This window comes from Bacillus rossius, chromosome 7 (genome assembly GCF_032445375.1).
Source record: "Bacillus rossius redtenbacheri isolate Brsri chromosome 7, Brsri_v3, whole genome shotgun sequence".
Classification (NCBI taxonomy): Eukaryota; Metazoa; Arthropoda; class Insecta; order Phasmatodea; family Bacillidae; genus Bacillus; species Bacillus rossius.
Genome location: NC_086335.1, coordinates 54,735,718 through 54,763,299, shown reverse-complemented (window position 1 = coordinate 54,763,299; position 27,582 = coordinate 54,735,718). Strand labels below are relative to the sequence as shown.

General features: G+C 40.6%; 1 protein-coding gene across 1 annotated transcript in view; it reads left to right on the top strand.

Annotated features, from left to right (window-relative positions):
* The window catches only part of LOC134534048 (dynein axonemal heavy chain 7-like), a 110,343-nt gene that overhangs the window by 25,435 nt on the left and 57,326 nt on the right, over positions 1-27,582 (top strand). Inside the window, 14 exon segments of the mRNA XM_063372013.1 lie at positions 3,280-3,392; positions 5,068-5,219; positions 6,015-6,190; positions 7,320-7,548; positions 8,565-8,774; positions 14,966-15,135; positions 16,848-17,127; positions 17,697-17,936; positions 18,660-18,825; positions 20,413-20,636; positions 21,412-21,546; positions 22,797-22,960; positions 25,388-25,574; positions 26,692-26,918. Coding sequence (XP_063228083.1) covers positions 3,280-3,392; positions 5,068-5,219; positions 6,015-6,190; positions 7,320-7,548; positions 8,565-8,774; positions 14,966-15,135; positions 16,848-17,127; positions 17,697-17,936; positions 18,660-18,825; positions 20,413-20,636; positions 21,412-21,546; positions 22,797-22,960; positions 25,388-25,574; positions 26,692-26,918 — 2,673 coding nt within the window.

Here is a 27,582-nt window from a genome sequence, read left to right as displayed (position 1 = left end):
TGCTTAGCTGGATGGTGCATGAGCGTGGCCGCATCAATGTTGGATGGGCTCAATACAGGGGTTTCTCTGGGCAGATCCATTTGAACGGTAGGATGATTGTGGATGGGTAGCAGTGGAATTGTGTACATCTCACTGGGGCATGGTTGCCTGTCTACTGGGGCAGTCGGTACAGTTGACACAGGGGCTGTGTGTGACGGTACATGAGCTTGGCGGTCAGCTGACTCACTCCTGGGACTGGGGTGTAAACTAAGGTGCTCGATTCTATCTCGTAGTGTGGCAGTAGCCACCTCCATGTCCTCCAGTCTATGTTCGAGATGCTGGAGATGTCCTCGCACCTCCTCCCTAGCACTAGCTTGTCCCTGGTGTTCATTTGAGATCATGTTTCGTATGGATGTTACATGAGTCTCCAGACTGTCCACACGACTACTGTTCTGCGATACCTGCTCAGATATCTGCTGGACCTGTTCGTGTTGCTGGGCCAGCCTAACCTCAATGCTGTGTTCCAGGCTCTTTAATCCTGAGTTGGTCTGATCCCTCAGCGCTCCCAACTCAGCCGTAAGCCGCCCCATTTGAGTATTGTTCTGTTCTAATTTCGCATTTAGGGATGCATTATGCTGCTCCATTTGAGTATTACTCTGTTCAAGTTTCGCATTGTTCTGTTCTAATTTCGCATTTAGGGATGCATTATGATGCTCCATTTGAGTATTATTCTGCCGTAATAACTGCATGAGTGCTTCCAGTGTCACAGGTGATGTAGCAGTATTATCTGGCAATGGTGTGATGTTAGGGACAGTGGCCTCCTTTTCCTCCTGCTCCCCTGTTGCTGGTGACATGGGCCGCCCTAACCTCTCAGCCACGGTGGTAGAGTGATCACTAGGTCCCTCCACACAAGTGTTCCCTGGTGAACCCCCTGCTGATGATGTCGCCGTGTCACTTCCTGAATTCCCTGTGTTATCGCAGTCTTCACACATACTGTCATGCCTACTCCTGAGCGAGTATGTGGGGTGGTTGTGTGCCATGTTATTATAATGGATTAGAAATACTATGCAGGATCAAATGACAACTTGAAATAAGGTGTGACAACTCAATGTCAACACACTCGGGCCCCACGTTTATGTGCGCCACTTTCTATACTGTACTGCTGCTAAACTTGTTGGTGTATGCTTACTGCTGGCGCCAGTACCATTAATAGTACTCGTTGATTTATAAATAGACCCTTTTGTTGTGTGTGTGTTGTCGGGACGATATACACTGGCTGTCACTATTTTTTCAAAAAAAAAAAAATATATATACATATATATATGTCAATGGTACTGTTATACTCTTGTACTCTGACCCTTAGAAACATGCATAAAATGTTATCTATCATAAAACACACACTCTAGGACACAGGTAGCTAGGTAACATATATCAATACATAGGGATAGAATCCAGATTTTTATTAATAATAAAATTGCTATTCATCAGGGACAACTAACATAGGTGTAGAGATAAAAATCAATATTAATATAATTAGATAAAAATCACAGAAAAACAATCCTAACGATACTGAACATGACTCGTGGATATGCGCTTATGTAAATTAAAACATCAGGAAAATACGTAGCACACACGAATCGTTCACCAAAAGTTCGTTAGTGTAAGTTCAGAAAATAAAATCAAATGATGTTTTTACGGACGCATTCTTACATAACAGAAAAATGTTTGAAATCATAGCACAATTAATTAGTATGATTACTATTTATGTTTATATTTGGGTTCGTATTTGCCTTGGCTTAACTCAGTTTATATGGTAGAGACACGAAACTTGTACTCCCATTTCACCTCTGGGTATCACAAAATAAAATAATAATTTAAATCTTGGAACTAACAATTCATGACGTAGTTCAGGATAATTGACACCTTTTACGTGAAAACTAATCAGTTTGTAGTCAAATCGGAGTTATTTACGACGAAATTACATACAGCTGGGTATGTCTATGGGCGATACAAAATGCAAGATCTTTACTTACAGATTTTCACTCCTAATAACATATCCGTCAGAATATGCCCTTATAATCTTACACATTATTTATTTATACGTCGTTTAAGCTCATCCTGAGTGTCGGATGGCATAATCTAGCTAGCTATATTTCAAATTTAAAATAGGCCTCGCGCCTTTGCGTCGGCATCAGACGCCTTCATACAACCATTCTTATTAATTAAGACGTTCTAGACGCCTCAAATCTAAAACACGGCCTCTCATTGGCCGAAACCAAAATCGGTTAGCGTAATTTACAATATAAATACTGTAAATAACAATTATTAATACAATTGAAAACACAAAAATGCGGTAAATTTAAAACGAAAATTTCCAACAATGAAAATTTCTTTAAGTAATACCCCGAATAAAATCATCGTTAATTCGTTAAGTTCATTAGTCCTTAGAGGGGTATACTCAATTGACTGTCCATATAAGTCCATTTCAGGTCATAGAGCATAGCTCTCGTAGATATACATAATTAATAAACATATATATAAATAACTTTTGCGGGCGAACAATATACAAATTAAATAATAAAATTTCATAATAATAATAATAACAATCAAAATAATAAGACTTTATAAATAATAGTATCATTAAAATAAGTCATAACTTTCTGTGCATTATGAAAATAGTAACAGCACACCATCCACCCTGTAAATCAATCTTTTACACAAGGGGAATCTGAATAATAGGTGATAACCAGATGACTCGGTTCTTACAATATACAGTTTATACCTGAAAATAAGGTGACTGAGTATAATGCAACCCCAAACGTTTGATTATGAGTTTATGAAAAAGACTTTTATCGAGTGAAAATCGCAATTAAAGTCCGTAGCTCTTAAAAAATGATTTAAATTAGAAAATTTATTCCATATTTACTTAAGTCGTACTAGTACACAGCCTCTTTTGAAACACCAAGCAGCGGTTAGAAGGAAAAGAAAATTGTATTGTATAACTGTGGTTCAAAATCAGTCATTCAGAAAGCAAAGAATGAAGTGGTCGTCTGTGAAGGTAACACACATGGGGGAGGGGGTGCAGCAGCCACAGTGAAGAGAAGTGGAAGGAACCCTGCGACAATCTCCAGTCGCACCCTCTTCGTCCAGAATCTCCCATCTGTCGTGCCTGTGCGGAGGTTCAGGAATCAGTGTCTGGGGCGAACGTGGAGTCTGAAGTTCACACCACGTTTATTTCTGCCGTCAGGATGTTTCACAAGTCGTGCAAGTATACCACCATACATACATTTTGATTTGCAGGGAAACCAGCATACCAATTTTGACTGATTTGGATGGCGTTCAAGCTGTGTTGGACAACCACCTCATTAAAACTCTGACCATGCGAGGATCTGCCTTTGTAAAGCCATTTGAAGGTCAGGCTAGCATTATTTAAGTATATAATATATCTAAATAAATAATTAATAATGTTATGCTTTTTACACTTTTTACTAGTTTATAACTCAATTGCACTCTTCACATAAGGTGGACTTTATGCCATGCAGGGCCATCGAGAGGGAGAGGCAGAGGGGGGAAAAATCCCCAGAGGCCCAAGTACCAGAGGGTCCTGTTTGAGTGTCAATTTTTTTAAATGTTTTTTTATTTTTTATTTTTGGTTTTACCTCGACAGGATGAAAATTACAAGTCTTTTGTTAATAGAATTCATAGGAAATCTTACAAGTAATAGGATACGGACAGATCACATATAGAGTTAGGGCTACTGTTAGGTTTAATGGTCTCTTGACTATTTTTTTTTTAAATTGTCAAATAATAACCAGTGAAGAGGAAGGCGGGAAAGGGGGGTTGACAAAATTATTATTGCCCATGGGCCCTTGATTTATCTCGACTGCCGTGTTGACTTGCGCTGCAAGCAACATTCAGACTTTGTCAGCTGAATTTTCTTACAAAATTAACAAAATTATTATTCATACATAATTGGCGAGTCTGTTGCAACATGAGTTTGTAATTTCTTTGTATTTTATTACAATATTCAGCTGTCAAAATCTGAATGTTTCTTGTAACTCCTGTTAAAAAGGTTTCACCTTATATTTAACTGATTGTATGTTCTGTGATCTTTGGAGCTTTTGAAATAGTACTCTTCTTTAAAACTCTTTTAGAGTTTAAGTAAATAAACCCAAAATTTTCTCAAAAGTTAATTGCAGATTATCTAGTTATATATTATGTCTTAACTTCTTAGGATCAATGGCAGTTATATTTTTTCTAGGTGCCTATTATAACATAAAACATACTCTAATTTTTAAGCATGCACATACTTTGAAATCATTGTTAACATAAATAGAAACTGTAAATCATTTTAATATGTCTATCACCTGAAAACAAAGGTACTGAACATTTAGAGATTTTACTATATAGACTTTACTAAATACAGTTATTTGTGAATTTTATTTTGCTCAGTGTACAAGAAAATTATATTAGCTATTTAGTGGTCTCCAGCATATAATTTATTTTTCATAGTGAATATTTTTTTGGGAGGCAAGTATTATATGTTTGCAAAATGTAGCATGTTATATGTAAAATAGCCTTGAGTACAGAATAGCAGTAGTTTATATTGGGGTACTATAAAAAAAAAAAATTACATAATGTGTGAATATCATATTTTCAGTTTAAAATCAACAAAATAAATTTATTTTGTTATAAAAGGCAAAAGTAATCATAAAGTTTACATGAACAGTGCAAAAAAAACATTTAAAATAATATTTTATCAGGGTTTAATTCTTTATTGGAATGCCATATTAGTACATAATTCAAAGTACATATATGACATCATTTTGTGTCTTTCATGTTAATGTATGTCAATTATTAAATTATTTATTAGCAAATATTTGTGTATATTTTTAAAATCCTACAGGACTATACACAATGTTATATCATGTAGGTTTAGTATTGCAAGATTGTCTTTGAAAACTTGTTGATGTGTGCAAAAAAAGTTAATGTTTTATTTTCAATAGGTACTTTTTTAGTTGTTTTTTTTAATACACCTAGTAGCAAAGTGCCTATTAAGCAGTGCAGTATTGTGTGTCTTGTTCTCAGCTGAGATCAAAGAGTGGTATGAAAAGCTCGTCAGCATCAGCGAGACGATCGAAGAGTGGGCGAAGGTGCAAGCTCAGTGGCTCTATCTCTTGCCGGTATTTTCATCCGAGGACATCGTCGCACAGATGCCATCTGAGGCGACTCTTTTTCAGGTACTGATGCATGTCTTGGTTGCCCTCTAAAATTGGTTTGTGTTTTTAAACCTTGACTTTACGAGTATGTTTTATTTTCTTGTGTTTCCACAACTTTTAGCAGTCATTATTTAAGCATCAGCATTGGAATCTAATGGATAGGAATTCATGGACAGATATGTTGAAGGATGCAGTCGGAAAAATGCTTGAGTACTCATGATGCTCACGAGTCAGTCAGCATAGTGCTCTTAGAGCTCATGTTTGTGATTATCAAAACTCACGCAACACTGGAGCATGCTCACAATGCTCACATCGTAATACTGAGCGCTGCGAGCCATTGCAAATGTCAACAAAAAGTTGATTCAAATTTTTAAGATAGAAATTTAGGTTGGTTGTGAATTTTGTCAAAGATTATGAATGAACCAAAAACACTTAGAGAAGTATTATAAAATAAATTAATAGCTGGTACCATTGAGCTTTTTTTTTTTTTTTTTAGATAATCTGATTGTAATATCACTTAAAACAATAAAAATTCAATTTTTACATTATAGTTTCTGGGTTTATGTCATGAATTTTTTTAAAACGATTTTTGGACGAACCTCATGTTGGTTAGTATTGGGAGCGCTGCCGGAAATAATTAGTAAATAATGGGATCCGCGGATCTGACAGGTTTGGGAGTTACGCACTTTAATGACATCCTCCTCTTTGTTTCTTGGCACAATTCTGTAAATATTCACCTCTGAATGTCTTGAAATATTGATTCATTGTTGTTTGTCAGGGGGCTCAGTTCATTCAGTGTTTATTCCAAATGACCAGGAGGTGGACGGAGCCTACAGGAAAATAGTGCATTCCGTGCACAAGGAACCAAGGGTCCTTCTGACGGCTGCCGCGGAAGGGATACTGCAGCTGCTTGAAGAATGCATGCGGAAGCTGGAGACCATAAATGATGGTGTGGACACCTACCTGGAAAACAAGAGACTATTCTTCCCCAGGTAAAAACTACAATTTCAACTCTTTTATTAATAACTGAAAATTATAATATTCATATTGTAAATAAATACAGTAAAGGTGTTTTATCCGACATCTTTTGGAACATGGCCAATTATTTATTTTGTATTCCCGGAGTAGCAATTTTTATCGATTATCAAATGTTAATACCATTAATTTTAACGGGAAAATAAAAAAACTTAATATATAGCGATGAGTAAATCCTAATTTTCTTGAATCTGAATATCAAAGTCAAATCTCAGAGAGTACCTTGAATATACCCCTCGAATCTAAATCAAGTGTCAAGTGTCAAACATAAATTAATGTACAATAAATGAAAAATATTAACTGTGAAGTTGAAACATTGAACTTTAAATGGTTGTTTCACAAATTAAGTTTCCAGAATCAATACATATTGTAATTTTATGTATATACATAATTACATGTTAAAAGTACAATATCTTGGGGAAGATAACTGGGTAGGTATGAAGAAAAAATCGACCTAGTAAACATCAGAGGTTGACAGTGTTGAATTTTTTAATTTACTTTATTTCCTCGAATATTTTCCATCAAATGTTTTCCCTTGGATGTTGAATTGTTCAAATACTAAGGATTTGATGATATTTGAGGATTTGAGGATTTGAGAATTTGATTGGCCCAACTCTGTTAACAAATAGTATAATATATTTGCTCTAGGGCAAGAATAAATACATGTGAGAATTGTTCAGAAACGTCTCTGATATTAATCAGACTGCACTGGAGTGTGATCTGGTAGTCAAAGTTACAAATGCTCAAATTCACCTGAAAAAAATCAGAACTAAGCAACCAAATCGTTGTCGGATTACAGAGTGTGCCTAACAAAAGATTGCCAGATTAAAGAGCATCAATTGTATTTTTTTTTTTTTTCATACTTTGCTTTTACCAAAATTTAAAACATTTGTACTTCAGCTTTATGACCCCAGAACTGTCACTAACATGTGTGACAAGCCTTATTTTATTATATTTTTTTAATTTTTGTGTTGCTACCTTATTCCCACTTTCAGCTGTATCTTTCTGGCTGAAAATATTTGCTCTAACTTTTTTTCCTGGATACCATCCCATTGAACAAGTTGTTGCCAGACCATGTTGCTGCAGGTTCTTCTTCTTGTCGAACGACGAGCTCTTGGAGATCCTGTCCGAGACGAAGGACCCGCTCAGGGTGCAGCCCCACCTCAAGAAGTGCTTCGAGGGCATCAGCAAGCTGGGGTTTGACGATCAGCTCGACATATACTCCATGTTCAGCTCGGAGGGCGAGGAGGTGACCCTGGTCAGCAACATATCCACCGCGGAGGCCCGCGGGAGCGTCGAGAAGTGGCTCGTGCAGGTAAGAACACACACTTCTAGGCTCACTGTTCTCTGTATGTTTGTTCTGATTTAAATGTAATCCGGAAGTATAATTTTGTTCTGTTTGGAGGGGAAGTGAAAATTTTTGTGCTGGTTATAAAACTACGGATGTATGCAACGTAAGTTGGGGATTATACAAAAACGGTAGTTAGGTTGGTAGAACCTTGGGAGCAATGTTGGTTAATTTTACTTGTTTTGTGCGGTTGCTAGGGACAAGATTATATGGTGGATTGTGATGAAACCGAAATAATACCGCTAAGTATGTCAATACAACAAGTAACTCCGAAATGCAAGTTAATACACCATTTAGTATCGAATGTAACTAAAAATGTGAAATCAATCAGAAATTTGATTCAACTGAACTAAAATTTAAAATAATGGTATCTATTAATGGTAAATTTTTGAATGTTATTTATTTAGCATGAATTTTGGACAAAAATGTATTAACTAAATGCATTGGGAAAAAAATATTCTTACGTTGTTTAATCTTGAATTTTTTTTTTTTTAGTTATGCTAACATGTTGTTATTTTAATGATGGCACATATTTTGAACACACAAAAATGTTCTGAATTCATTTAATTTTTTTGAGTGATTCTTTTCTAGACACAATTATTACTGATTATTTTATTGAATAAGTCATTTGTCATTCAAAATCAGACTTTTTTGATAAAATAAATTTTGAAAATATTTTAGTTTCATATTTTTTGAATAATACAATATTTCATGATTAAAGATAAAGTATGAAAATAAAAACAATAACACCAAAATCTCCTCTTTTAAAAACAAATTTGACTTAAAATTAAAAACATATCTATATAAAATTCTGTTCCTAGGAATTGCCTTGTGGTAAGAAAATTAGGTGCTCCAAGTCAAACTCTGATGGTTTTTGGTGAGAGGCCGTAGGATCTGACCACCACGCGTCACGCATGGCCTCCCACGGAGGAGGACGTGTGACCTTCGTGATTGGACTTCCGGCTTCACGGTGATCCCGGCAGGTCGAAGAGCTCATGCGGTCGACCTTGCGCCGTGAGATGGAGCGCGGCAGTGTGGACTATCGCAGCACGCCTCGCGTGCAGTGGACGATGCGCTGGCCCGGGCAGGTGGTGCTGTGCGTGTCCATGATGTACTGGACGGCCGATGTCCACGGCATCCTGTCGGGCCAGGAGGCGGTGACCCGGCTCGGGAGCTACCATTCCCAGCTGGAGGTGAGCTGGCAATTCCAGCTGCTTTATCTTCAGCAGCAGCAGCAGGGCTGGCAAACCTTCAAAAAAAAAAAAGTAGTGGGCTTACTCGTGTCTTGTACACCCGCCCCTCGAAGTAACGCTGATAGATTTGCACGGTTTTGAAATAACAATGCCATTGAAACGTTTATTTTACGCCACCCGCATGTCAGCTCTTTAGGGCTAGTTTATGTTGTGTGTACATACCAGGTTGCGCTAGTGGCAAATTATGGCAGACACACATTTAGTAAACATCAGAGTCGGGATTTACATATCCTGTGATCCCTTGCTTCTGCCCAGTCACCTTAAACCTGTCCAAGAGAGTAGACATGTTGCTACTCTGCTCGTTAGACCTCTCAGACCTTGTCCCGCTACGTTGTGCTAGCGCTGTCTGCATTATAAATGTGAATGGTAGCAACGCGAACGCACAAACAGATGACTGAATTCGGAAAAGCCTGTGTGATCAACTGACTCACAAGGGAGTGCCTGGTGGAGTGACGGCATTTATGTCGTAGACCCCACTGCGGTAAACTTTGGAGAGCATACCTAGTGTTTTGTTCCTATTATAGACTTTTCTATGCTGAGAGAGCGGCAGGTGCTTGCATATGTCATTAAAGTTTAAATTTCATTTGCGCAAAATCATGCTCTAGATAAGAGTCTAACGAGGTCTATATGCCCACATGGTGTCTCCTGACTGAATTAATATCTTCATTAGGCCCTGTTGACGCTTGCCCGCCCTTCCTATATTAAATATCACGTTACTTTACGTGATAATTAAACCCAAAACGAGTTTTAATAAGTTCAGAAGCAATTCAGGGAATGTATTTCGGCAATAGGCCTACTCACGTAATATGCGGCGACGAATCTGTGCGACGTCGTAGGTTATAAACAAAGCAACGAACAATAGAATAATTCATTAAAGCAACCAACCATCTTCGCCCTTTATTTTTCACGTCGCTATAACCACACATATTAATGCACTTCAGAATATAAAAGTAAATATGAACGAGTTATGTATACAAATGGATATTTTTCTCTTGCCACAGCTAAACATGTACATTGTGACGCCATCTTGTGACCGGCGATCTACCAACTGTATTTATCTTTTATAATAGTATAAATTTAACTAATTAAGTTGTGAAAGCAAGTTTAAAGACTTTTTCATACCTAGGATTGAATATGTATGTATGTACATATAATTATTTATGTCAAATTTATCTTTTCATTTTAATTATTTATATCTAGTTTATACTTCCACCACCAGGGCAGGGAAATTTCAGCGAGATTCATGCGTGCGCATCTCATCCCTTCCAAAGAGGAGTTAGTTCGCCCCTCCCTTCTTTTTCTTCGTTCCCGCGCATTTCTCCCTATATAAAGGCGAGGTCATCCACCTGAAAGTGAGTTGATCGGCCCGACGGCCAGTGAGGCTGGATTCCGCCCACTGGCGATAGGACGATCATAGGGGGAGCAGCAGAACGACTGGCTAACCGTTTTCTGCTGCTCGCACCCCTCCTTCGCGAGTCAGGCCATCCGAGGACCTATCTCGGCCTAGGGAATTTGTCTCCCTTCCCCCCCCCCCCCCCTTTTCTTGACGATAGGGTGTACTGTGTATAAATTCAGTGTATGTAGTGAGAGCCGACGCAGGCGACAAATTGAACTGTTTGGACAATTCAGGTCAATAAAAGTTCCGTGTAAAATACCGACATTTTTCAATGAATAGCTTAGCCCCTATCCCTCACCCCACTAGCTATTCGCCTGCATACCAGCCGAGTGTGAATCCTGCCGCAAGACCAGCAGCTTGGACCTTCTCCACCCAATACCTGGCTCTCACCCAAGAGAGACATCGGTGAGAGAAGAAGAGAGGAGACAACAACACGTCAATCTGGCGCCCAACATGGGGCCAGACCAGCAGTTCGACCTCCTCCACCCCTGCTGGCTCTCTGTCAAGAGGGCTGGGTGCGAGCAGAGAAGAAGAGGAGACTGCACCACCACAAATTAGCTGGCGCCCAACGTGGGGCCAAACCAGCAGTTCGACCTCCTCCACCCCTGCTGGCTCTCTGTCAAGAGGGCTGGGTGCGAGCAGAGAAGAAGAGGAGACTGCACCACCACAAATTAGCTGGCGCCCAACGTGGGGCCAGACCAGCAGTTCGACCTCCTCCACCCCTGCTGGCTCTCTGTCAAGAGGGCTGGGTGCGAGCAGAGAAGAAGAGGAGACTGCACCACCACAAATTAGCTGGCGCCCAACGTGGGGCCAGACCAGCAGTTCGACCTCCTCCACCCCTGCTGGCTCTCTGTCAAGAGGGCTGGGTGCGAGCAGAGAAGAAGAGGAGACTGCACCACCACAAATTAGCTGGCGCCCAACGTGGGGCCAGACCAGCAGTTCGACCTCCTCCACCCCTGCTGGCTCTCTGTCAAGAGGGCTGGGTGCGAGCAGAGAAGAAGAGGAGACTGCACCACCACAAATTAGCTGGCGCCCAACGTGGGGCCAGACCAGCAGTTCGACCTCCTCCACCCCTGCTGGCTCTCTGTCAAGAGGGCTGGGTGCGAGCAGAGAAGAAGAGGAGACTGCACCACCACAAATTAGCTGGCGCCCAACGTGGGGCCAGACCAGCAGTTCGACCTCCTCCACCCCTGCTGGCTCTCTGTCAAGAGGGCTGGGTGCGAGCAGAGAAGAAGAGGAGACTGCACCACCACAAATTAGCTGGCGCCCAACGTGGGGCCAGACCAGCAGTTCGACCTCCTCCACCCCTGCTGGCTCTCTGTCAAGAGGGCTGGGTGCGAGCAGAGAAGAAGAGGAGACTGCACCACCACAAATTAGCTGGCGCCCAACGTGGGGCCAGACCAGCAGTTCGACCTCCTCCACCCCTGCTGGCTCTCTGTCAAGAGGGCTGGGTGCGAGCAGAGAAGAAGAGGAGACTGCACCACCACAAATTAACTGGCGCCCAACGTGGGGCCAGACCAGCAGTTCGACCTCCTCCACCCCTGCTGGCTCTCTGTCAAGAGGGCTGGGTGCGAGCAGAGAAGAAGAGGAGACTGCACCACCACAAATTAGCTGGCGCCCAACGTGGGGCCAGACCAGCAGTTCGACCTCCTCCACCCCTGCTGGCTCTTTGTCAAGAGGGCTGGGTGCGAGCAGAGAAGAAGAGGAGACTGCACCACCACAAATTAGCTGGCGCCCAACGTGGGGCCAGACCAGCAGTTCGACCTCCTCCACCCCTGCTGGCTCTCTGTCGAGAGGGCTGGGTGCGAGCAGAGAAGAAGAGGAGACTGCACCACCATAAATTAGCTGGCGCCCAACGTGGGGCCAGACCAGCAGTTCGACCTCCTCCACCCCTGCTGGCTCTCTGTCAAGAGGGCTGGGTGCGAGCAGAGAAGAAGAGGAGACTGCACCACCACAAATTAGCTGGCGCCCAACGTGGGGCCAGACCAGCAGTTCGACCTCCTCCACCCCTGCTGGCTCTCTGTCAAGAGGGCTGGGTGCGAGCAGAGAAGAAGAGGAGACTGCACCACCACAAATTAGCTGGCGCCCAACGTGGGGCCAGACCAGCAGTTCGACCTCCTCCACCCCTGCTGGCTCTCTGTCAAGAGGGCTGGGTGCGAGCAGAGAAGAAGAGGAGACTGCACCACCACAAATTAGCTGGCGCCCAACGTGGGGCCAGACCAGCAGTTCGACCTCCTCCACCCCTGCTGGCTCTCTGTCAAGAGGGCTGGGTGCGAGCAGAGAAGAAGAGGAGACTGCACCACCACAAATTAACTGGCGCCCAACGTGGGGCCAGACCAGCAGTTCGACCTCCTGCACCCCTGGGTGCGAGCAGATAAGAAGAGGAGACTGCACCACCACAAATTAGCTGGCGCCCAACGTGGGGCCAGACCAGCAGTTCGACCTCCTCCACCCCTGCTGGCTCTCTGTCAAGAGAGGACATCAACAACACTGTATTTAAAAATAATAATAAAAATAAAAAAAAATTGGTGATACTATTCCAAGCAAAGACAACTGTACGCGAATTGTACATAAAAAATCAAGTCTTTTGCAGTGCTGTTTCCAGGGGGTGTTTACTTGATTATTTCTTTCACAAAGAAAATAACAAGTCTAAGCAAATATTAATTAAGTATTACAAAAACAAATGTCAAAAAATAATCCATTATTTTTATTCAATTTAAAATACTTGCATTTTGAAATAACAAAAATTTTATTGTAGTAGAAATATATTGAAGTTGTTACATATCACTGAATTTAACTGTTGAAATCCAGTTTGAGTTTTTTCTATTCAATATTAATGCTTACGCACTTAGTTTAAATATTCTTATAGGCCTGACTGAACTAACCATATTAAATTTTAACATGAGCTCGGTGAACCGCAGAATGGCTAAAGTTCAGACAGCAGGACAATCTTAAATGTATGATTTTTTTTCCAAAAAATTGAAAACAATTCAACAATGAGCAGTTTGCAAACAATGCAAATAGATTCCTAAAAATTGTTAACAATACTTTGTGTGTGGATTTTTTTAAAAATAATCATAATTTTTTTTTTAAAAACCCATTTTCATTCTAATCCAGACCCCGTTTGTCCGGACATCCGGTTAACCCAAATGGGATTTAATCACAATGATGTTTTGTTTTGATAACACTCCATCAGTTCATAGTTTAAAAACTGAGGTCTACATTAGTATTAAAACTAAAATTAAGCTATAAAAAGTTACCGTATTTACTCGCTAATGTCCGCAGTAATTTGGCTACATTTTTGACCAAAAAAAATGGGGTGCGGACATTATGAGGTGAAGTCAGAAAAAAAATTTTTTCCTAAAAATTTTACGTTTTGTGTAGAGTAAAAAAATTGTTCTCTCATAATTAGTTTACTAGCAGAGCGCTGGTGACTGGCGACCCTCCGCAGCGGACGTGAGAAATGTGACAGGTGTCGAAATAATTGGGTGCCGGCGATTAGTGGAAGACGCCACTCATTTTTTTCTTCTTCTCTCACTCGCGTGTACGTTCTTACGTTCAGAAGCCTCAGCCAGCCTACACAAAATAAACACTTTGCGTGAAAAGATATTTTTTTAATCTTTAATTGTGATGGCCACTGACGGCACGGGGCAGATGTCTAATGTCTGCATTAGTCGGCGCCAGCGAGCCTCCCTCCCTGTCCCTTGCCCACTGTGTGTATAAAAAAACCGTGCGCAAGTACCCCCCACCACTTCTCCGCTACCTCCCCTACTTTGTGACGTAGTGTGAGTTGACGTGTACTGGCTTATGCTATATATAGCCCATCCCCTTGCAAATCGCATGACGTCGCAGGCAGCTGCGCAGTAGAGTGCGAGTTTCTGAGTCCAGACGGTTTCACCACGCTACAAACCCTCTCAGCGACCGCTCCGGAGAAATGAACAACTCAAGGTCAAAGCATTGTTGACAGCGTCGGTAAATTTCCATCCTGTTACTGTGCCTTTCAGGGGTAGCCAAGATTGCTTTGTCTGGTGCGGACTTTATGCGGATTTAAAAAAATTCCATTTCAAGTATTTAAAAAGAAATGTGTGGACATTATGTGATGGCGGACATTATGCGATTAAATACGGTATGTATGAAAAAAAACATAATTTTTTTTTGTTTGACCCATCTAAAACTCGTGTTGCATGCATTTTAAGGCACATTCCATTTAATGCAGAAATTTGGTGGTCTGGATAGGTCCGATCCCATATACATGCCTTGGATTAGCGTGACTCCACTGTATTTGAATGTAATATTTTTACATTCGAGATTATCTTGATGCTTGTATTTTAATGCAATTCGAACTATGATCCTGTGCAGTGGTGTAGCCAGGATTTGTGTATGGGGGGGGGGGGAGGGGGGGGTGTTAAGAAGCATGGACCCCCCGTATTAAAGTGGGGGGTCCGGGGGGTCCTCCCCCGGGAAAAATTTGGATTTTAAGGTGTAAAATAGTGCTATTTTAGCAGTTTTCGGTTCTCAAATTTAAATATTGTAATGGTAAAAATTTTTATTAATTTTTAATATGAAATTTGTTTGAGTGATGAATAAGAAATTAATTAAAGATTTGGTACTAAGGGGGGGGGGGGGGTTGAACCCCTAACTCCCCCCCTGCCTGGCTACACCCTTGATCCTGTGACCGGCACTAGTGTTAAGTATCACATGGTTGTGGTGCACGCGGGTGCTTGTGTGTCTGTAGCACCAGCTGAGCGAGACGGTGGCGCTGACGAGGGGCCACCTGAGCGCTCAGGCGCGCATCACGCTGGGAGCGCTGGTAGTCCTGAACGTGCACGCCAAGGACATAGTTCAGGAGCTGCACGGCGAGGGCGTCAGCACGGCCGCCGACTTCAAGTGGCTGGCCCAGCTCAGGTGACAGCGCAGGGCTTCCCTATGCCACGCCGAGAGCACGCCAGATAGCACTGCTCCGTCGTAGAGAACGCGTGTTTCGTGTTGAAACTGTCACCGGACAACACGGAAGTCAAAAAACAATAGCCGGACGTCCGATGACGCCGGTACCAGATGAGCCACTGAGTCCTTCTTGGTGGCCACCGGGATCGCTTGAGTCAATGGCCCCAAAATGGCACCATATTTGAATTTTGAAAGCATCCAAACACTTGGATTGGTTAAATATAAATCTAGGGTAAGCACTATTTACAAATCCGACAATGTGCATGCCCTGCATTTACTTTGCAGTTTTGTTTACGTCCTGGTTTTCAAAACTTTTTGAAGTCGGGTGCGTTTAAAATCCTACAAATAATTGTTTGTGCTTCATGTATAAAATTTAAAAAAAAAAAATTGTTTTAATGATTAATTGGGGGATAAGGCCCTGCCATCTTTGAATTTTCCATTATTTTGCTATAATTCCAATTTATAACTATTTATCCTAATTTTTAGGCATGTCAAGGCATATATCATTATCTCCCAGACATTCTGTACCTTGTTGCAAACAAATGTTTACTAACAGGCTTCAGTCTGTAAGCTCTGCGAGAAATAACTTATTATTTCACACTGGCGACTACAGTTATCATGATAATCACACCAGTTCACAAGTGTTGACTTCAACAAATAACAAAGCTAAGTCCTTGTACCTCGAAGGTAAAGAACTTCATGTCCATTTTTCATGAAACATAGTTGGCACCATGTCCAAGATGTACATTTATCGTTCTATGTCTTGGTATTAGAGCACACATCATGTCCAAAGTTATATAAGTACAAATATCTACTGCCTTATTAACCAATTTTTTTTTGTAAATGAAAACATTCAACTAGTTTCATAAAAAAATGATTTTTGTCTAATTAAGAAGTTTAGGAATAAATTGTTGAAGTTTCATAAAGAAAATCCTATGACTACCTAGTAAAAAAAACCCTGAAAATAAGTACTGTTGAAACAAATTGAAAAATTGTTCTCCTGAAAAGTTGCAGTTTTGTTAGAGATGTGAGTGGAAAATTTTTCCAAAGAAAATTTTTAGTAAATATATTTCCCGAAAATTTTCTTTTTTTTCCATTACCAACATAAAGATACGTTGGTATATGTTATACAATAATTTATTTTCTGCATATTGGTAGGTACTGTTTAAACAAGAAATATTTGTTGTTATCAGGTGGTAGAGGGTAGCATTAGGTGGTGAAGAATCATAAAATGTATTGTTTTATTTGGTTATTTTTTTTTTGTGTGTTTCTGAAAAGTATCTATCAATGGAAAAAATTTCCAGTTTTGCAGAACATTTCCCAGTAAATGATCTGAAAATTTCCCGAAAAATACTTTCCCGAACAACTAACATCTTTATTTTAGTTATAGATGTATGCCTGTACATGATTTAATTTTTTTTTGCAGGATCTCTTTACACAGAAATTTTTCCAGGTTATGCATGCATAACTTACTCTTAGGTACTACTGGGAGTATTGGGTTCTTGCATGAAGTTTTTTAAGCCCTTGGTATCCACCATCTGCTAGAAGCAATGTTTCTACAAGAAATGCTTGGAAATTTAATTTTGGATATAGTGTTAAACAAATCCCTATTCCACCTAAGCAGGTTTCTGGAGCAATCCCCTACGATGTTTGCATGTACAACTTACTGTTAGGTACTACTGGGAGGACGGCGTGACGGCGCGGATCATCAACGCGACGGTGCCGTACTTCTACGAGTACCTGGGCAGCTCGCCGCGGCTGGTCGTCACGCCTCTCACGGACCGCTGCTACCGCACGCTCGTCACCGCCTACCACCTGCGCCTGAGCGGGGCGCCCGAGGGCCCCGCGGGCACCGGCAAGACGGAGACCACCAAGGACCTGGCCAAGGCCGTCGCAGTGCAGTGCGTCGTGTTCAACTGCTCGGACGGGCTCGACTGCAAGGCCATGGGCAAGGTGGGGCGGCAGACACAGGCTCGGGATTTCAACTTCACTTTGAGAGCAGTTTGTCCTAGAAGAGTTCTTCACAATGAAATACCATTTATTAATGTTATTTTATTAAAGGTCAGGATTAATTCAGGGCCGGCGCGTCCATATAGGCGAACTAGGCAACCGCCCAGGGCGCCAAGTAGCTGGGGGCGGTGCAGCACGACACATAACAGCTGATATGATATGTTTAACGATTATTGAAACTAGATGAAAATGGATTTTTGTAACAGTTTGGAATGTTTATATTGATACAAGTAATTATTTAAAGTCCACGGTGACCTGTTTATGATTTGTAATAAGTGAAAAAAGTTAAAAAAAAAAAAAAAAAAAAAAACACAAGCCTGCTTACATTTGATTGTGGACAAAAATCTTGGGCTTACGTGATGTATTTTGAGACAGGTAAAAAATTTTTTTGCGGTGTCTGGTGGCGGTGGGGGGAGGGAGGGCGGGTCAATAATGTTTTTCGCCTAGGGCGCCAATTTACCTCCTTGCACCGGCCCTGAACACATTGGTACCTTTGGTGTGGCTCGCTGCAGTTCTTCAAGGGCCTGGCCTCGTCCGGGGCGTGGTCCTGCTTCGACGAGCTCAACCGCATGGACGTGGAGGTGCTGTCGGTGGTCGCGCAGCAGATCCTGTGCGTCACGCGGGCCGTGCGGGCCGGCGCCAAGACGCTCGTGTTCGAAGGCACGGAGCTGGCGCTGAACCCGGCCTGCTACGTCTGCGTCACCACGAACCCGGGCTACGCCGGCCGCTCCGAGCTGCCCGACAACCTCAAGGTAGGCTCGGGTGCTGCATGGGCGTCGCAACCGGGGGGGACGTGTCTTCAATATCGTCCCCTCCAATAATGTATTTAGTTTCGTAGTTATATTAAAAACATTATTTCTGTGATATAACCCATATGTTGCGCATGGTGCATTTAGTCCAATCATGGTAATGTGAGCACTGTGTTTTTACAAATTTGTTCTCTGAAAATATTTTTTATAAAAAATAAATTATATTTGCAACCAACTATAATTAGAATATTTAGGAAAGAAAAATGCCTAAAAACCACCTTTTTGCACCTTCAAACCCCAAATTTTCCCGGGGGGAGAACCCCCGGACCCCCCACTTTTTTTCCAGGGGATGGATATTGCTCAACAACTAAATCAATTGCAGTCCCCCCCAAAAAATATACCCTTGCGATGCCCATGGGTGCTGGGTACAAGGCTTGTCAGGGTGTCTACAAGCCCCAAGAGTATGAAAGTCATGAAAAGTCCCAATATAAACATAAACAGCCCAGAAAGTTATGAAAATTTAAATTTCCAGCAGACTTTTGCCTACTTGCATTTGGAATTTTTTTTTTGTCTCTCTTCAGTTTATAGACCCAAATTTAATGTTATTGGTTGAATATTCCGAGCCCATCTCCGACTGTTTCGTAACCGCACCCTTTCTTTGTATGCTAGACCCTCCTGCGAAGTCTTCCTGGAGCTGCCATTGGTATGCTTGTTGCTTCTGTGCAGGTGCTGTTCCGACCAGTGGCAATGATGGTTCCTGATTTTGCTATGATCTGTGATATCTCTCTTTATTCCTATGGTTTTGTGGATGCCAGAAATCTCTCTGTCAAAATTGTGTCTACGTACAGGCTGTGCTCAGAGCAACTGTCTTCACAGAGCCACTATGACTACGGTAAGTTTTACTGTATTGTGCTGTTATGAGGGTTGTCCATACATTATCCAAGGCGCTGGAGTCGCTTTAACACCAGATCCGGCAGCTGAGGCCCATAGCTTGGCTCCCCACCTACAAATCCCTACCACTCCAAGCTGTCTGTGACGCTTAGTTGTGTTTTGGTAGCTGGTCGCGATGGAGCTTCCACTCACCGCTACCACCAAGTGTGAGTTATGTTCTGTGATTCGTTTTTTGTGTTCTAAGGATTCTAAGCCTGTAAAAATTCATTGACAGTTATGTGAAGTGTATGGACAACAGTGTATGGACACCAAAATTGTGCAAAAATTGTGCATGATGAGCAATGTGCCGGACTGCCATCTGTTTCAGACAAAATGATTGCAAAGGTGAAGAGGGTAATGTTTGAAGTTTGACGAGTGATGATTCAGACGTGTGAATTGATCCCTGATGTTTATAAGACTACTATTGACATGATTTTGACAGAACATTTGTATTATCACAAGGTGGGTCCCCTGAATGCTCATTGACTATTACAAACGGCCACGGGTTGAAGTGGCTCACAATTTCCTTGATTGCTATGCAGGAGAGGGCGAGGAATTTTTGGATTCAATTTTCACTGGTGACGAAACTTGAGTGCATTAAAAGACACCAGAGATGAAAGATCAGTCCAGTCAGGGGCTGCATTCAGGATCGCCGTAGTCGCGAAAGTTTAAACAAACATTGTCTCCCGGCAAAGTGATGGTGACTGTTTTTTGGTATAGGAAGGGTATGTTGTTGTGTGAGTTCATGCCTACCAGGATAACAATAAATACTGATCACTGCTGTCAAACTTTGAAAAAACTTTGCTGTGCAGTTCAAACCAAAAGAAGGGGCATACTGACGAAGGGAGTGCATTTCAATCAGGACAACGCTTGTCCCCACGCCGCCCGTGCAAAAACCGACCTTATCAACCGATTAGGATGGAATAACCTCAAAACATTCCCCCCCCCCCTCCCCCCCCCCCCCCGAAACCACCACCTACAGCCCAGACCTAGCACAAAGTGATTATCATATCTTTCTTGCATTGACATCACACCTGGGATGGGACGAACTTCAGGATTGATGAGTAGTTGAAATAAGAGGTTGTACATTACCTGTGCACTGCGGCAGGACAGTTCTATGACTCGGGTATATTAAAAATGCTACACCGTTTATTTAAATAAGTATAATTTTTGAACAGTAAAAAATTAAAGCTTGATATTCAAATTAAATATTTGTATTCCCATTTTATTTAAAACTAAGACATTTTTATACGCTATAGTTTCACAATGAGGTAAGGGAAAATTGAACTAGCTACCTGTGTTTGAACATCATTTGATCATTATAAATGTAACCTTTAGTACCTTTTCAGTAAGCATGTTACAAGTACTGTAATATTGTTAGGTTTGTACAATTATTCACAGAGGTTAATGCTGGTTGACAACGAATCGCTTAAACCAACTTGTTGCTCATAAGTTTTGAGTCGTTCAGGGATCCATGCCATGACTCAAATGTAGTCATAATGTTCAGTGCAATGCCGGGTGTCAACCACGTGTGACCGTTCTCGTGCAGGCATGAGAGCCGTGAAGACGGTGCTGGCAGCCGCCGGCAACATGAGGCTCAAGTTCCCGGACGAGAAGGAGGACATCCTCCTGCTGCGCTCCATCGTGGACGTGAACCTGCCCAAGTTCCTCAGCCGCGACGTCCCACTCTTCGAGGGAATCATCTCCGACCTGTTCCCTGGCACCAAGCTGCCCACAGTCGCACACGATACATTCCTGGATATCTTGTTGAAGGTACGTTTGGTTCCTGTAAATTGTTTTTTAAACCCCAAAGTTTCTGGATGCATACATTCAAATATTATTATTTGAGTAAACTGGTTGCTACTCACATCAGTTGTTTTAAATTAACAGCAATTATTAATATATTGAAACCATCCTGATGCCTTTGAAATAAAGGGCTTGCGAAGTGATACATGTAGAAGACCTTCCGTGGCAGTTGCGGCCCTAGATTTCGCGGGCCCCAAATATTTTTGAGACTGGCATTACCGAGGGGTATTAAATAACATCCCCCCTCCCCCCCAGAGAATAAAGGGGTTCAGGGGCAATTCCCCAAATTTTTAAAATAAAATAAACCCTTTAAAACAACGCTTTTAACCTGGAACTTAAATTTCGACAATTGTTTGGCTTATTTATTTTAAGAAGTATTTGATATCCTTTCCTAATAAATTATACACTGCTTAAGAATTTGTCACTAGGTTGTTACATCATCTTTGCCATTTCTGAAGAAAAATTTAGTTACAAATATTTACGTACGTCATTTCTCACTATGCAAATAGCTGTGATAATTTCTCATTGTGAAATACAATTTTACATATAATAAATGTTTAGAAATGAATGAAAAGTAATGCGCTTGAAAAATACAAAAGAATTTTGAATAAGACATGGTAAACACATTAAAGTGATAAATTTTTATAAAATTATAATTTTTTATAATCTAGTATTATAATTAGTACCACACACATATTTAAGTTTATATATCTTCAAATAAAATTGTTTATCTTTGTTGAAGACATGCGAAAAACTGAACATTCAACCCACAGAAGCATTCAAAGTGAAAGTGATCCAAATGTATGAAATGATGTTCATCCGACACAGTATCATGTTGGTCGGGTTGCCATTTGCAGGAAAATCTACTGCATTCAAGGTAAGCATACAGGGAAGAATCTCAAAAACAATACATTAATATCAAATTTCAATAATATAAATATAATTTCAAAGCTCAAAACCTGTTATATTTTTAAAACAAGCGGTATTATGTGTTAGTAAATGGTTTAATCTTGTTATGTTTCAAATATAATATAAATTTTAAAGGTTCATTTACTTTAAATCTGAATGAATGTGCAGTGTTTGCTAAATGGCAACATTTTTGTGAACCAAAGTATCATATTTACCTGAATTCAAGATGACTAGAATGCAAGACAAGACCATGATTTTCCTTTCATCTGGGGAAAATAAATTTTAAAGGTCCAGTAGAACCCCTCATATCCGACTTTCCCACAAACGACCCCTCCGGATATCCGACCTTCCCACAACCGACCCCTCCGGATATCCGACCTAGTCTCCGTGGTTGGCAAGCCTGTTCAGACTTGAAAAAGTGACGCATCTACAATATGTCTTCGTGTCGCAAACTGTTCGGTTCAGCCGTGATTGTTGGTGCAGAATGTTCTACTACTATAATCTTGTACTGTTCTGTGTTTTTTTTAAAACGTAACGTAATGTATTGTGGGTAGAAAAAGTGGAGGGACACTTCTGCAAAATCAAGATTTGGCAAAACTGAAACAAAAATACATTACTAAATTCTTTAAATAAGGTATGCTTACATTGTATTTATCGTCTCATTTATAATTTAACAAAAGTAAATGTTTGAAATGTATACAGCAACATTTTTACAAATAAAGTTGTATTACTGTACACACTGTATAACTGGGAAAGGCGTTTTTTTTTGCTCCTACGGATATCCGACCTTTTGGCCGTTCCGACCATGGCCCGGTCCCGTCATGGTCGGATATGTGAGGTTCTACTGTATCTATATAGTAGGAGGATTTGATAAAACAACATTGCAGCTGATACAGGTTCTGATTATTGTTAATGTTTCATGACCACTCATTTAAATGTTTTTAAACACATGTTAAGTTTAACTTTATTTAATTATATTGCGGTTATTGTTTATGTAGGTATGTATTTGAAATAAATTGCTTAATATTAATTTAAGTGGCAAGCAGGAAAAGATTTTGAACAATAATAATTTAGTATTTATACCTCAATGCAAGATGAATTTGAATTTGTATGCTGTAAATTTAGAAAAAATCCTCATCTTGCATTCGGGTGAATACTAGTAGCATGCTGCCTTATTCTGTTGGCTACTTCGTTGTTTGTGAATGTGTTTGATCGTAGGTTTTAGCAGCCACTCTGACAGAGATGCATGAGAATGGCCACAATGAAGAGCCGGTAGAATACGAAGTAATCAACCCAAAGTCTGTCACTATGGCTCAGTTGTACGGCCAGTTTGACCCTGTTTCGCACAAGTGGACTGATGGTGTTGTAGTTTCAGCTTTCAGGTGTGTATTGACTACACGGTAATTTATCAAAAATTAAAAGTTTGAAAAGTTTTTTCAGCAGAACTTTTAAAGTAATACTGGTTCTCAGTAGCCGTGATTACTAACGCATTGCGCTCATATGGAGAGGGTGTGGGTTCGACCCCAACACCAGGTTAGGAATCAAATTTATTTATTTATTTATTTATTTATTTATTTATTTATTTAATAACTGTACCATGCCTACAAACAGCAAATTAACCTCAAATGAGAGGCACAACATTGATACAATAAATAATAAACACACAAAGCCAAAACAAAACCATACAAACAAGGTTATAGGTCCAGTCACCTCAGTGGCGGATACAGAAAAATCTCAAGGGGGGGGGGGGGGGCCGCAGGTCTACCTCTTCCACACACTCCCTTGCTACGTCACCTTGGTTGCTTGGATGCAGCCAGAGATCTTTTTCCAAGCTCTATCCGTTTCATTTACGTATCGCCCGAATATTAAAGGTAAGAGTATGAATGTGTATTGTATAACATCGGCGGCCGGGTGCGCGCCCTCCCCTGGCCAAGAACCATGCTTGGTGCTGGGCTGCCCTGGTCAAGGGGGAAGGGGCGCATCCCCTGCGCCCCCCCTATGAATCCGCCACTGTGTCACCTTCAATACCCAAGTGGTTTACAGCCCACTATAATCTTCATAGAGGTCTAGTCATCTTGAGACTATGTGCATAAAGTTACGACATAAAAATCTACAAAACACAAAATTTAATTAGAAGAGAGAACGATTCAATTAAGTTGAGACTGTATTGTGTCTAAAGAGACAATACAAATATATTTGCACCAGTGAAATGCTGGAATAGTTTAGCCTGTAGTGACCATGTTATATTTGTGTAAAGTGGTAGTGTCTTACATCATGGTGTCCAGAAATTCAGCTGGGGGGAGTTGTGCTGAGTTAGCAGTGTGAATGATCTCACAGTATATATATTTGCTGCTGTCTTGTATAACGCCTTGTCAGGGCATGAGTGCAGAACTAGGGGAAAAGCGCAAGGACTGACTATCCTTACCGTGCATTTCAGGTCAGTCTGCGTCCAGTTTGCAACATAATTTTCACTTACGAACGTGTTTCAGAGTAAAGGATGGTGTCCTTTACGGGTGTGGGACAAATGTCAAAGTATAATTTGGGATTGCCGATTGTTGCCACCGGCTGTGTATCCAAGCTTAACTGTCAAGCAGATTTTTTTTATTTTCCTGTTATGTGAATTGTTTGGTTATTTTGAATGTCTTTTGCAAGATATTTGTTTTTCCTAAATGCCCTCTCAGTATTTATTGATCAATCAATAATGATTAATTAACAATTAATGTTACTCACTGTTGAAATACTCACACCATAAAGAAAAACTGTGTGTTACTGTTTCTTAAAACAATTCTTCCATTTGGAACATGTCAAATCTCTGAACGAAATATGAAATTCATAGCATAGTGTATGTGCGGGAAATGCAGCGTGCTCTACGCTGCTGGTTGAACAAGGAGGAACGCGAGCCCGCTGGTAGCAAATATAAAATTCAAGGCATTCACAGCTGTCTATAGGATACCTATATCTATTTTCTGAAACAAGAAATTGTGCACATTGTCTGTCTTATTCTTTCATCCATCTATCTCTCTCAGTTCTATTTTTTTTGGGGTGGGGGGGCGAATCATTGCACAAAGTGGAGAACAAAAATGAGCCCAGCAATGTATATACCATAGTGCTCTCTTTATATCTCTTCGACTAAGTACCTATTCGCTGTTCTTTTCGCATCAGAAACGTTTCACAAAAATTTTTAACGAAAACACACTAAAATTTGTCCTTGAAAGTTTACTCTCATCGCACCCAAAGAGGTTTCACTACAAGAAGTCTCTGATGCGTATCACGTTGGTCAATGATTTAGGCATTATCTTCAAAAAATCGTAAAATGAACATGGAGCGAACTAAAAACGCAGGCAGCGTGGTGGCGGGACCTGGTGGACAATATCCAAACACAACTGGCTCTATCGGTGCCGGATTGCAGAGTATGCTGAACCAGTGGCGTAGCCAGGTTTTGTGTATGAGGGGTGTTAAGAAGCATAGCCCCCCCCCCCCCACCCCGTATTAAAGTCGGGGGGTCCTGGGGTCCTCCCCCGGAAAAAAAAAATTGGATTATAAGGTGTAAAATAGTGCTATTTTAGCAGTTTCGGTACTTAAATTTAAATATTGTAATGGAAAATTTTTTATTAATTTTAATATGAAATTTGTTTGAGTGATGAATAAGAAATTAATTAAAGATTTGGTACTAAGGAGGGAGGGGGGGAGTTTAACCCCTAAACCCCCCCCCCCCCCCCCTGGCTACGCCCCTGTGCTGAACCAAAGAGACCCGAGCTAAAGAGCATTCGCCGAGCATGAGCAGGACAGTGAATGTCAGGAATGCGCAGGCGGTTCGCGGGAGCAACGGACGGGGGCCGCAAGTGGGCGGTGTTTGACGGGCCGGTGGACGCGGTCTGGGTCGAGAACATGAACACCGTGCTGGACGACAACAGGAAGCTGTGCCTCAACTCGGGGGAGATCATCGCGCTCACCCCGGCCATGTCCGTGGTATTCGAAGTCATGGACCTGCTGCAGGTTTGTCTCAGCTTCCGAGTCCACCATTTGCTGGAGGTTTTTTGAAACCTTTGTGATGTCTCGTTTCTTAATTGATAAATTAATTTTCATATTACTGTTTTAACTTGACTAAAATTCACTGTTTGTCTCTTAAGCTACAAATTAGGATTAAATTGTGATATTCCTTTTAGGTAAATGGCAAGGTTGGCTGATTTAAACCACATTGGATTAAACCTTAAATCAAGTGTTTTCTTTTTAAATAAAAAGACTGATTTTTTTTTAAAATAATGTATTTTAATGAATATCTTAATTTTTTTTAATGAAAGGTCTAATTACACTCTAATAACAACAAAAGTTGGCTCATTAATGTTTCTTGTGATTTACAGGAACAAAAAATTATATACTAATCAAGATATTATCATATAAATTATCTGAATATGTTGTAAATTATACCTAGCTAAATACTCTTCAAAAATTAAATTAAGTTAAAAAAATAGGAAATAAATAAATTTAATGTTTAAATTTTTTTTTTTTGTGGGAGATTCCTGACTGTACTGTAAATCCCCATTCAGTGGGAAACACCCATTCTATGAATAATTCTCTTCCTGTGGGGGAATACCCTTTCTGTGGTTAAGCTCCAGTTAGATGTGCAGATTTGCTGGACTTCATTTCTTTAATGTTATAAATTTTCTGCTTCAACATGAGTGGCAGAAATCGGGATGTTGTATGGTTTTCATTAAAACATGCTGAGAACCAAAATAAATAACGTAATATAAAAAGTTGGTTAAAACCTAAAAACCTTGTTTGAACAAAGAAAAACTGATGTTTGGTTTAAAAAAAAAGAACTTTTTTTTTCCAACCCTGATGAATGGTGTTTGCATCATCACATTCATGTATTTGGTAGGATCATAACTGCTTTCTTTGTAAGTCACATGTGAGCATTTTAGATGCACGTTACACTATGATATAGTTAAATAGCTGAGAGTGCAGTTTGGATCAGAATGTAATGAAGTGGTTATGATGTACGTATATACAGAAAAACACTACATTCTTTAGATTCAATGAAAAATTTTTTTGAATCAAGAAGTTGATGGATGTGGAAACCAACAGTTATATTTTTGGTGGGTGTGCGTGGCAGGCATCTCCGGCCACGGTGTCTCGCTGTGGCATGATCCACTTTGAGCCGGAGCTGCTGGGCTGGAAGCCGTTCGTGACGTCCTGGGTCTCCCAGCTGGACCCGTCGTGGCTGGACGAGTGCCAGGGCTTGTTCGAGGACTTGTTCGACTGGCTGGTCCCGCCCAGCCTGGAGTTCATCCGGAAGCAATGCCACCAGCTCGTGTCCGCCGGCAGCGCCAACCTCGTCAGGTGAGTTTTACCATAGATCCGTAAGATGAGGGGCGAGGTTACAGTTCATCAGAGATTTTAAGGATTACTTGTTCTTCAACTTATCAATAATTTTAGTGTGATTTGAAGTAATAATATCGTCACTGGATTCAAAATTTTCCTTTTTTCAAAACAGGTAGATTTTCAGAATTTTGTAAATCTTTGTTAAGAATTTGTTTTTCTATTTATTTGGTAGTCTTACAGCAAATAAATAGGTATTGTCATATGCGTTTACCTCATTTGTTGCAAGATATTTTTGCAGATTTTTATGTTGAGATGGTGAAATCACAAAACCATTTGTTTTTGGGATATTGTTTCTCAATTGTAATGTACGTAGTGATATTTCCTTTATCTGTAAGGCACAATCATGGTTCTGGCGTTAAAAATATGAAACGTATACTGTTGGCAAAATGCCCTCAATTATCAAATTATATATGTATTGGTATTCATGCAGTATTTAAATATATTGAAATCAATGTTAAAACCTACATGCTGCTAAAGTATCAACTATACTTATAATATGATTTACAAAGGTAAGCAAGCAGTTAGTTGCAATTAATTTCCATGCATTCCTTTTTTGGGATCGCATAAACTTTGTATTTAGGTGAAATGAAAAAAAGAAGGTACTAATTTATTATTATTTTTG